General features: G+C 35.7%; 1 protein-coding gene across 1 annotated transcript in view; it reads right to left on the reverse strand.

Moving 5' to 3' along the window:
* Positions 1–7,169: 7,169 nt before the first annotated feature.
* LOC113200620 (uncharacterized) overlaps positions 7,170–13,195 on the reverse strand; it is an 89,014-nt gene continuing 82,988 nt past the window's right edge. Inside the window, 2 exon segments of the mRNA XM_077791729.1 lie at positions 7,170–7,414; positions 7,417–8,797. Coding sequence (XP_077647855.1) covers positions 7,170–7,414; positions 7,417–8,797 — 1,626 coding nt within the window.

Genomic DNA, 13,195 nt, shown 5'->3' on the forward strand with positions numbered 1-13,195 from the left:
CCTTGGATGTTTAGTTCAACAGTAATAAAATCTCCTTTCCATGGGGACTTGAAAGTCTGATGCAATCCTGATGTCAGTCAGAAGTCAAGAGGAGAAGCTTGGTGGGACTCTTTTACCTGAGTGAGAGAAAGGGGAATTTGAGAAGAAAAATCTATAGGCTGCACCTACAATGAGGTCAGAAAAGATGGTGGAATGAGATGCTGCACCCCCACAACATGCTTTTTTAAAAAGATAAAATTCACCTAAGGTATTCTGGGCCTGCTCTGGCTTAAAAGAATATGATGCTACATTTCTACATGGTGCACCTGTTGTCTTCTAGTTGGTCTCTCAGAGCCAAGGAATGCATGTCCACAGACTGCTCTCAGTCAATAAGAACATCTTACCCTGAAAGAGGACATTGTGACCTTCATAATGACCAAAGAGTTCAAGATTTAAAGCTAAGGCTACTGAGCATAAAATCTGTAAAAAAAAAAAAAAAAAAAAAAAAAAAAAAAAATTCCAAGTAGAACTCATCAGTGCAGGCCAAGATGACAAATCACTGCATTTAGATCTTTAGCAGATTATTTTAATCTTTTAATAATACAAGTTTTTATTATAGTTAAATCTCCCTCCCCACATGGATTTTGCTTGGGCAAAACCATGTGCAGTAAGGATTTAAAACTCTGATGTAATCCTATTGTCAGTTAAAAGTTAGGCAGGAATATGAAAACCCCCATAATGCCCCAGGAATCTTGGGGGCAAAGGGTACGTGAGAGAGATGTCTCATTTCCCTTGGCTCCCTCTTGATACAAGTTTGTTTCCTAAGAAACTTTGCTATACTTCAACTACATTTTATGGATCATTTGAAATACTCTCCTTCAAGACTTCAAGAGCTACAACACGCAACACCAGATTCCTGGACCAACCAACAACAATACCAATCCTGTTTATTTTATTTATTTATTTATTTTTAAATTTTGAGGCAGAATGTTGAGTCTGGCCTTGAACTTGAGATTCTTCTTAGTCAGCCTCCAAATACTTGAGCTTACAGGCATGTACCACCAAACCTGGTCCCTTGCCTATTTAAAAAAATTATTTTCACAGTTGGTTATCTCCCCCAAACTATAAAAATGTCCCAAATTCCAGTGCTGACATATGAATCTTACTATATGATATAATGGAATGGGAGAAGATTCCTGAGAGAGAGGGAGAGAGGAGGGAGGGAAGGAGGAAGAAAGAAAAAGAGAGACATCAAATTAGAAAAAGTGGGACAATGGTGTGCATGGCAGAACAGAATTTCAGCACTTCTCAGAGACATGGAAAGATTTATTTAGGAAAGCAGGTCCATATTCAAGGACAAATGTGGGACATCTCTAAGGGAGATACAAAAAAACATTCATCTGGGGTGTTATTTATAGATGCACATTAGGTGAGGAATGATGTAGAGCTGGAATCAGAGCAGAGTTGTGTGATTTTACACCAGACATTTCAGATTACTCATTGTCTGGGTGTCATGTTATGTGAGCAAGAATGCTGGAATACGAGAAATCCTGGATTGCTTAGGAATTGCTTGTTTTTAATGTCAAATAATGGTCATGGGCATTTCCTGAATTCTAGTGGTTAATGAGCCTTCTACTTCGAGACTCAGTAGAACTCCCTTTTATCCCAGATTACTATCTTCTGCAGATATAGTTCTCACTTCCTTATGGCCACCAAGTGTTGCTAGAGTATCAATCAGATCATCATTTTATTAGTAAAACAAACATCAGAGTGGCTTCAAGGTGGAAATCTTAAGAAAATTCTAATTATTAGATACATATTTATTACTTATTTATTTTGCTGAGTACTCACAAGATTTTAGAAGTGGCCCGAAATCCAATGGATCAGCATAATGTCTCCTGGAAAACTGAATTCCAGCTTCAGAACCAAGGATTAGGGTCCCACTCAGTGTTTCTTAATGAAACCTGCTTGTGCTAAAGCCTGAGACTAGGGGTTCACACAATGACTTTTTGATTAGTGGTACAAACACCTCACCTGTATATATTTAAGAAATGCAAAACCCCAGGCTACAAGCCAAAAATATTTCAGAAACCAACACCAACATGGTTTCTGGAGAATTGAAATCTGAGAACACTTGACTATATCACCATATCTGCATGATACAATGAGGACCTCTTTAGTGAGCTTAGAAATGTAATACTCTTTTTTTTGAGAGAGAATTTTTTAAATATATATATATATATATATATATAACTAAATATATATATAACTAAATATATATATAACTAAAATATATATATATATATATATATATATATATATAAAACTAAAATATATATATATTTTTTTAGTTTTCGTCGGACACAACATCTTTGTATGTGGTGCTGAGGATCGAACCCGGGCCACACACATGCCAGGTGAGCGCACTACTGCTTGAGCCACATCCCCAGCCCAGAAGTATAATACTCTTGTTGAGAAGTGCTGAAATTATCTTAAAAGAAATTATACTGAGTCTCAAAGTAGACTCGTTGGGCCCAGAACACCCAAGCTGCTTAACAAACTGTAGTGATGGCAGAGCTGAGTTCAGAGGGGTGAAAAGAAGTGTCTGCAGGGAAGACTCCAGCAGAAACACTCTCATTCCAGCTGGGCCCCAGGATCAGGTAGGCTGGGAAGGTTTCAGGAACTGGAGAGACTTCTGCAAAAGGCAGGAGAATAGAAAAAGCAGGAACTGGGTGGCTGATGCAAGCATGCAGCTGTAGATGTGTGGGCTGTGCTCCCTGGGATCAGGGGTATTGGAGCTACTCTCTTCCTGTGGGGAAGGAACATGTGCAGAGTCAGGGTATGAGGGAGGTAGACCACAAGCCTGCACAGGCCAGTAACTCCTTGGCTCCCACTTTCCTTCCAAAATTCCCTGAGATTATCTTGCAGTTAGCTGTATTTTATTTAGAGACAGGGTCTCACTGAGTTGCTTAGTGCTGTGCCATTGCTGAGGCTGGCTTTGAACTTGTGATCCTCCTGTCAGCCTCCCATCCCACTGGGATTACAGGCGTGCACCACATCCAGCTTCATGTATTTTATTGGCTCTGAGAAATCCACTATCCACATTCATTTATCCAGCCTGAGGATGCTGTACAAGTCATGCATATACTCAAATAAGAGTGCTCACACTTCTCCAAGTTTCCTTAAGAGTGTTGAGTACAGACCCAGAGAGTAGAACCATTCACATTGGGGTGACATTTGGGATAGCAACCTGCAGATGTCCACAAACACCTGAAGTCCTCTGCTCTCCCTACTGAGCTATGGAAAGCTAATGTAAAACTCCCTTAAAATCATTTAAGCTGGGCACAATGGCACACACCTGCAGTCCCAGTGGCTCCAGAGGCTGAGGCAGAAGGATCCTGAATTCAAAACAAGCTTCAGCAACTTACCAGGTCCCTGAGCAACTCAACAAAACTGTGTCTAAACAAAATAAAACATAAGAATGGGCTGGAGATGCAGCTCTGCTGTTAAGCACATCTTGGTTTAATCCTCAATCCCCCCCCCCAAAAGAAACATTTAAATAATTAGTTGATGGTTTTACTTTGACTATAATCCATTTCATTTTGACAACAGGCAAACATGAGGTAGTTGTTAAGGGTATTCTAAAACTCATTGGGTTTGTGGTCATTCATGTGTACTTAAAAAAAAAAAAAAAAAAAAAAAAAAAAAAAAAAAAAACTTTTCCTGAAGATTTAAGGTCTGTGTGGGTAGTTTTTTGTTTGTTTGTTTTTTAAGGCACAGTGACACATGCCCGGCTGAGACAGAAGAAGTGCAATTCTGAGGCCAGCCTCAGCAACTTAGCAAGACTTTCTCAAAAAAAAAAAAAAAGAAAAGAAAGAAAGAAAAAAGAAAAAAAAAACCCGAAGAGTAAATATATTGCTCAGTGGTATAATAGCACTGGATCCAATTCCCAATAGTAAAAAATAAAGTGCTTTTTATTGTAATACTGTTTCACACTAGGTCTTAAAAATTACCACTAATATTCTCTGTCACCCTAGGTAAAATAGAGATAGGTTAATCACACTTATTGCACTTGACCTCCTGTACCACCTGTTTAGCAGTATCCCTTTTCTATTCAAGGTGAATGATTCTCACAGATAACTGGGCTCAAGACTTACCATATTGAAACAGTTATTTTCTAGTTCATTTGGGAAACTGAATCTCCTTCATGAAAACAAGGAAAATTAAGGGGAGATGTAAATATAATGTGCTAGTGAGTGTGTGTGTTTTAGGAAGTTAGTGGCTCATGTTATACTACACAATTATAGTGGGGCAAGTAAATGAAACACACCACATCCATCTCAATTTTAAAAAAGGAATGTGAACTTCCCATGTCAACCATACTGTGGTGACTTGCTGATGAATGGGCACATATGCCATGGTGCCTAGGAGAGGAACACATGCCAATGGAAGAAAGAGGAAGCCATCTGCAGTGACTGATCTTTTGTATAAAATGTATGAAATTGATTCATGGGTCCCACTCTGGTTATAGGTTGAAAAAAGATGGGTTCATAAACAATTTCATGGAAAAAATAAGTTCTGGGTTTGTATGGTCCAATTACACAGTTGGGTGACTACATTAATGTGTAGTGCATTCAAAGATGAGAAGAAACACTCAATGTTTTCCCCATAATGATGCAAAATATTTGAGGGAAAAGTTTTGTGAATTACTAATTGTATTATATAATAATACATGTATTGAAACTTCCCTTGAACTTGTTACATTTCTTACCTGTAAATTGAAAATTATTTAAAAATGCAGTAACATGGCTGAGTTTGTAGATCAGTGGTAGAGTGCTTGCCCAGTGAGGCACTGGGTTCAAACCTTACCACCACATAACAATAAATAAATAAAACAAAGGCATTGTGTCCAACTACATCTAAAATTACTTTTTAAAAAATTCAGGATCTCCCAAGTCACTCCAAATTTCAGTTTAACTTGCCTTAAGAACCCTTTAAATGACTTGTCAGAACCAAAGCAGTCTTTTATGTGAGATGAAATAAGGTGTAGACAAGCAGAAAAGATACATCCATAAACTTGGTATGAAGAATGGGTGGTGACTGTGGCAGAATATGAAAACCAAGATCTCTCTCACATACTGCTTCTGTTCCTTATGCATAAAATTTATCATTCCCTTGAAGTACTTATAATCCCAATTAATTTATATAAGACGAATTTTTGTGGGTGTTCCATTGACCCAAAGAGTAATACAACAGCAAATTTTTTTTCCATTTTTGTGTTTAGCTTTTAATCGGGACTTGTATAGAACCTGCAGTGGCTCATTTGAATAGGGACTTTGTCTTTCTATATGTAGTGGCATGTGCTCCGGTCCTGTTAAACAGGGAAAATTTATGACAGATATGATTTGGAATATCTCAGAAAGAATGTGCTAAATAAGCTTAGGGAGCCTGTGCCATTTATTATAATTCCTCTGATCCCAAAAGTATAATAACCATTGTAAATTATAGAGTAGAATAAAAGATAGCTAAAGTCAAAAGATACATCATATTATAAATTATTTTGAAAGTTTAAATGCTCCATAAGTATGGCTCTTTTTTTTTACCCTCATAATTGAACACTTGTTTCTGGTTAAATTTTCTACTGGTTGTCCAAAACCAAATAGGCATTTGATATTGGGCAAAAATATATTTTTAAAATTTTTTGACATGACTGAAGTCTCCTCAGTGGGTAATTATCTAGGGACTTCATAAGGAAATGCTTGGATTCTTCAGTTTTTTGTTGTTTTCTATCAGACATGCCAGGAGCCAGAATGGGTCAGTGTTCAGCTGAACATGTTGCTTCCTGGGTAACTATTGGGAATCTCTCTGCAATGACCCTCCTTTTCACAAAATATGCACTGGTGGCTCTTGGTTTCTAAGATAGTCAAAATCCCTGTGTTGAGAAGTTGAGAAGTTGTGTTGCTCTCTCAAATTGCAAGGTCCTTAGGAGTAAAGTCATTCTATAGGGAAAAAAATGGAGGGGGAAGTACAAGGGATTGAATTCAGGAGTGCTTAAACACTGGGCCACATCCCCAGTGCCTTTTTATCTTGAGACAGGGTCTAAGTTGTGTGGGGCCTCATTAATTTGTGGAGGCTGACTTTGAACTTGGGATCCTCCTGTCTCTGCCTCTTAAGTTGTTAGAATTAAAGTAATATACCACCATATCCAGAACTTACACAGTAAAATTTTAAAGTACTAATTCAAGAGAGTAAAATCTGGTGTTTATTTTCATGTACTTATATGTTATCTATAACTGTTTTAATGTTTCCTTAATGATAAACAGGTGGATAAAGGTCTGACTTATGGGAACACTATTTTCTAGGTGAGTTGATGTTCTAAAACAATTAATGGTGGTATTTTAGTATGTTTTTACTATCTGCTATGTAGAACCCTTAGTAAAGAGGCACTGTGATACCAGTGAGATAGTATCATGATTCAACACATAACACTGTTAACACATTAACATATTGTATACAAAATATTAATCAGTTATTTCAAATACACCACAAAGTCTCAAAAATATAGATTAACAACTCTCAGGAACAGGTTTTCTTCTCATGAAATGATCTATGTTAGAACTGGTTTTTTTCCTAGTTTTCAAAAGTGAGGATACTGAGTATTCTTTGATTTTTAATAAATTCCTAACTGTCCAGAGACAAGTTTTCTACACAATTCTATGATATTTATGAGAATTTCTTTGTTTGCCACATCAGCTAAGGATTTTAATAAACTTTAAGCAAAAGTTAAAGGCAATTCCTCATTTCTTACATACATAATAAAATGGAATACAGAAGAGGGCTTTCCTATATTTTTTTATATTTCTAGCATGATTTCTTCCTTATAGATATTTTGCTATTATTTAAGGCATATATTTCAGGGAGATGTCTTTCTACCTTCCCTATAAGTATCTGGTTTCTAATGTTAAATATGAAATTTGAGTAAAGACTTGGGCACAGTATTCACATTGTTTAGGGGTTTTTATGCACTATGAATTCTCCACTGATTAGTAATGTTTGATCAATTCCAAAAAAGGTCTGCAACAGAATGTACATTTGAATTACCTCTCCCAGTTATGAATTCTCTGGTATTGAGTACAGCGTGGTTTTTGATTAAAAGCTTTGCCACATTCTTCACATTTGTAGCAATACTTTCAGGTATGAATTCCCTGGTGTTGAAGAAGGCATGCTCTTTGAGTAAAACCTTTGCCACTTGCTTCACATTTGTAGGGCTTCTTTCCAGTATGAATTATCTGATGTTGAGTAAGGTGTGCTCTCATAGTAAAACATTTCCCACATTCTTCACATTCATAGGGCTTCTCTCCACTATGAATTCTCTGGTGTCGAGTAATGTACTGTCTGTGAGAGTAACCTTTGCCACATTCTTCACATTTGTAGGGTTCTCTCCAGTATGAATTATCTGGTGTCGAGTAAGGTGTGCTCTCATAGTAAAACATTTCCCACATTCCTCACATTTGTAGGGCTTCTCTCCAGTATGAATTATCTGGTGTTGAGTAAGGTGTGCTCTCATAATAAAACATTTCCCACATTCTTCACATTTGTAGGGCTTCTCTCCAGTATGCATCCTCTGGTGTTGAGCAAGGTAATATCTATAAGTAAAACATTTGCCACATACATCACATTTGTAGGGTGCAGTATGAATTTTCTGGTGTTGAGTAAGCCATGCTCTTAGATTAAAACCTTTCCCACATTCATTACATTTGTAGAGCTCCTCTCCACTGTGAATTCTCTGGTGTAGAATAAGCTTTGCTCTTTGAATAAAACCTTTGCCACATGTTTCACAACTGTAGGGCTTCTCTCCACTATGAATTCTCTGGTGTTTTGTAAGTTGATCTCTTTTATTAAAAGCTTTGCCACACTCATTACATTGGTGGGACTTCTCTCCAGTATGAATCCTCTGGTGTTGAGGAAGATAATTTCTATTAGTAAAACACTTGCCACATACATCACATTTGTAGGGCTTTATTCCAGTATGAATTCTCTGGTGTTGAAGAAGGCTTCCTCTATGAGTAAAACCTTTCCCACATTCTTCACATTTGAAGGGCTTCTCTCCTGTATGAATCCGCTGGTGTTCAGTAAAGCTCCCTTTATGAGTGAAGCCTTTCCCACATTCATTACATTTGTAGAGCTTCTCTATACTGTGAATTTTCTGGTGTTGAGCAAGGTAACATCTTTGAGCAAAACCTTTTCCACATGTTTCACAATTGTAGGGCTTCTCTCTCCTATGAATTCTCTGGTGTTGAGTAAGGCATGATCTTTGAGTAAAACCTTTGCCACATGTTTCACAACTGTAGGGTCTCTCTCCACTATGAATTCTATGGTGCATTCTAAGTTGATCTCTTTTATTAAAAGCTTTGCCACACTCATTACATTTGTAGGGCTTCTCTCCAGTATGAATCCTGTGGTGATGAGTAAGGTAACTTCTTTTAGTAAAACATTTGCCACATACATCACATTTGTAGGGCTTCTCTCCAGTATGAATCCTCTGGTGTTGAGTAAGGCTTCCTCTCTGAGTAAAACCTTTCCCACATTCTTCACATTTGTAGGGCTTCTCTCCTGTATGAACTCGCTGGTGTTGAGTAAGACTTCCTTTCTGAGTGAAACCTTTGCCACATTCTTTACATTTGTAGAGCTCCTCTCCAGTATGAATTGTATGGTGTTGATTAAGCTGTAAACTTTTATTAAAACCTTTGCCACTTTCTTCACATTTGTAGGGATGCTTTCTAGTATGAATTCTCTGGTGTTTGGTAAGAGTAGAAACCTGGTTAGAGGTGTTGCTTGTTTCATTATGTGTGTTCCATACTTTCCAGAACTCTGTATCTGAATTTTGATTAAGCAATAATGAGGACACAGGGGCTTTCCCACAACAATTAAAAGTGTATGTTTGGGAACAAGAAAGAATTTTTTGTTCATTGCTGAATAATGGACAGTTTTTAAAGAAACTTTCAAAATGATCATTTTTAGAAACTTGTCCTTCAGTTATATATGGAATACTTTTCTGAGGTATTAAATGTTCTTCAGGTCTGCTGACAAAATTTTCATTATGGACATGCACTACTGATTTGTCTCGTCCTTTATAATAGGATTTCCAATCTTCATTCTCACCTACACTGTCCTGTACTTTCTTTTTTTGTAAATAGTCAAGGTCACAATTTCTACATCTTCTCTTTATCACTTTTTTAAAAAAAAGTTTTATGCAAGACTCAGGTGAAATTTTCTGGGTATAATGAGAGTTCATGGCTGAAAGAATAAAAATAGGAATTATTTTACATATTAGACTGGGAATATACTTAACAAATATAACATGAAATTATAGGTAGTCAGGACACCAGCAGGGTAGCAGAACAGTATACCATAGGCCAACAAGCCTCCATAAATATATAAACTAAATAACAATTGACAGACAAAATTTCTTTCTGAGAATTACCCAAACAAGTATTCACAATATCTATAATGAATATATTATTAAGGAGGCAGTAGAGCAGAGGAAAGGAAAGTGTGTTACTATTATCCACCAGACCTTCCTCCTCCACAATATAGCACTGTGCACAAATCAACCTCAATTCTACCTAATAGAAAATGTATAATGGTAACATTTCCGGCTTTGGGGGGAACTGTCTGAAAATTGCTTCCTGTCAATCAGGAAACAGACTTGAATATAATAGATAGATTTTGGATGACAATAATACAGATATTCAACAGGGTTTAAGGGCTTATGATCTCTAATGAGAAATAGGGATAAATCTTTTTAATGAGAAAAATAAACACACACACACACACATGGCTAATATCAATATTACATGAATAAAATCACTAAATAACAATCAAGACAGACAACTTGGTTTTAAATTTTTATAATTTTGAATTATTTACTGATTTGTTTCATTGACAAATTAAATTTCATTTGCTAAGTATATTTTAAAATATAAATAAAATATAAAATATAAATAAATAATGAAATGACTAAATATACCTAATTAACAAGTACACTGTTTTAATGTAATTATCATTTTAGTGCTTAAAAAATTATATTCATTCTATTAGCATTCATCAAGAATAGAGTATATTAGCTAATGTGGTGGTTCAGGCCTGTAATCCCCAATACTTGGGAGGCAGAGGAAGGAGAATCTCAAGTTCAAAGCCACATTCAGCAACTTAGCAATGCCATAAGTGACTTACTGAAACCCTGTATCAAAATAAAATAAATTTAAAAATTTAAAAAAGGGTTGGGCATATTGCTCAGTTGTTATGTACTTCTGTTTTCAATCTTTGGTTTGCTCCTTCCACAGAAAACAATATAATACATTACACTCACCATGGGTACAATAGAACTCTTGACCTTTTTATATCCCTTACAATAATACTTTGCAGACATTGACCAACACTTCACAAAACACAGTACTTGTAGCCATTTTACTCTCTGCAGTTCTGATTTCCACATGTGAATCAGATTACAGACACAAATTTATGTTTTGTGTCTGCCTTATTTCACATAATGCAAAGTACTGCATATCATCCCATGTTACTGTGACAAAATATCTCCTTTTTACTGTTAATTAATGGTAATAAAAACATTTTTTATTTATTAAACAAAAGATGGACACATATTGCACTGAGCATGGTACTTGAGATATGTCTTCAACATACTGATTTAATCCCCTCTGGATACCTATTTATAATTTGTATTTCCAGATCTTGGGGTTATTCTACTTTTAATTTTTTTATGTGTGGTGCTTAGGATTAATCCCAAGGGTACTGTACCACTGAGCTCCACACAAGCCCTTTTAAAATTGTTTAAGACATGGTGTTAAAAATTTGCCATAACAGGCATTAAACAAAATCCACTTGCAAATCCTCTCCATTATCTAAGATTGCAAGCATGTATCAGTGTGCTTACCTCTTTTTGAATTCATTAATAACTTCCATGTTTTTTTCCAAAATGATTAATAGTCTACCATTGGCTGTTTTTTATATGGACAAATCAAAAATACTATAGTACAAAAAGAGATACTTGGCTTAACCAAAGAAACAAAACAAAACACTAGCAATTGAAAATGATAACTTCTCCACCAACATTTGGAAGTTTGGCTTCCTCCTTGAACTTTTTGGACCTCTCAACTGTGTCCTCTGATTCATGAATTTCTATCTACCTGGGAACATGGCTCAGGGCTCTCTCCTTTGCTCCAGAGCAAGGTGTGCAAATACGGTTTAGAGACAATAAGATGTGTTCATTGGAAAATAAAATGACTATTTTTGGGATCCTTCCTGTGACTACTGATGCCTCCATTCTTGTACTGTAAAGAAAAGAAATTGGACTTTAATGTGTAGGTCACATCATTTGGTATCACAAAATTACTGTAAGTACTACCAATCTAAAGAAAAGAGTATATAACACCTGAAGAAAGGGAGACATTAAGGACTAAAAGTAATGAAAGTAATATTTTCTTCTCTGGAAAAAAAAAAAAAAGAGGAAAAGAAACCTGCCCAATCCTTTTACTTGAAAGCAAAAATCTGAAACTCATTCAAGAAGAGCAGAAGCTTCCCAAAGATATTCTGCATGGGAAGGAATTAAGAATTCTGATTAATGATGAATTCTGAAGGGAAGCGCTGCTCACCCAGGAAGATCAGGTTTCTGTAGTTCTCTAACATTACATCTCTATATAAATTCTGCTGAGCAGGCTCCAGGCATTTCCATTCCTCTTCAGAGAAATCAATGGCCACATCCCTGAATGCCAATGATTCCTGAAATAAAAATAGGTAAATTGATAGTACATTGACCAAAATATCATTAACAGGGAGCTTTTAAGTTTAAAGAAGATAAAAATCAGAGTTAGTAGAAGTGGCTTTCAAGTAGGTGAGTAAATTTTAATTATTCAAGAAAATACTTTGTAACAGTGATATTCTCTACTCTATAATTCTGAAGAAAGAGTGTTAAGTCATATATACATAATATGTGTGTGTGTATATATATATATATATATATATACACACACACAGACACATACACACACACATATATATTTATATGTCACCTTTATGAAGTAGAATGTAAAATTAAGGCATCAATACAGAAATATACACTTTAATTGCAACTCTAATATCATAAAACAAATTTTCTATTTCTAAGACAAAAAAGTTATAGTGAGTAAAAAAGATGATTCTCAAATTTTAAATCAAAACCATGAATCAGAGATTTACTAAAATGTAGACTCTTGCCCAGTAGTTCTGGGATGAGACATGGTTTTCTAAATATGTAGCAGTAATTCCAACCTGGTAATCCTAGTGCCAGTGGGCCAAGAAATACTCCTGCATAAAAATGAAGTAGACCAGTGTAGGAAAAAAAAAAAAACCCTTGATGAATTGGAGTTCAAATATTTCAAAGGATTTATGTACTTTTCATGTCTTTTTTCAGAAATCCAAAAGAATGTGATAGCAGTAACGATATTCATTTTTATGACATTTTGTCAAACACCCAGTAAAAGACCTAATTTTTACCCAAGTTTATTTGACCTGTAATTCAGAAAAAAAGGAGAGCATTAAAGTCAATTTAAGGTCTGGAATTGTGGCTCAGTGTAGAGCGCTTGCCTAGCATGTGTGAGGCAGTGGGTTTGATTCTCAGCAACACATATTAAATAAATAAAATACAGATCCATTAACAACTAAAACAAATTCATTAAAAAGTTGATTTAAAGTGTGAATTTTTAGAAAAATTTCAGAGCAGGTAGTGATTATAAATGAGAAGACTAATGGAAACATGTTAAGAAGAAACAAAAGCAGATTGATAAAATGATATTTAACTTATACATGTTGGAAGACATGTATAAATTATGGGTTTGTTTGAGCTATCACAAGGCAAGGAGTTTGCTTTTTGGAAATCTGGAGGTAAAATTCCACCTATGCACTCTGCCTTGGCTTGGACAGCCCTAGATTTAAACATAGCCACCCAAAAGTAGAGAGGAGGTGGGCATAATCTGCTAAGCTCCCCAAAAGTTGTTTTTGCCATCTTCATCCCATGTTCCTGAAGAATGAATTCCTTTGGTGCACCTATCCATATAAACTACTGCTTGGACTCTATCTTTTGTTAGATCACATCTCCATCACAGCTGAATCATTTTGCCATGCCCCTGCTTTTAGTAAATGAATTTTTTCTCATTTCTGT

This window comes from Urocitellus parryii, chromosome 12 (assembly GCF_045843805.1).
Source record: "Urocitellus parryii isolate mUroPar1 chromosome 12, mUroPar1.hap1, whole genome shotgun sequence".
NCBI lineage: Eukaryota > Metazoa > Chordata > Mammalia > Rodentia > Sciuridae > Urocitellus > Urocitellus parryii.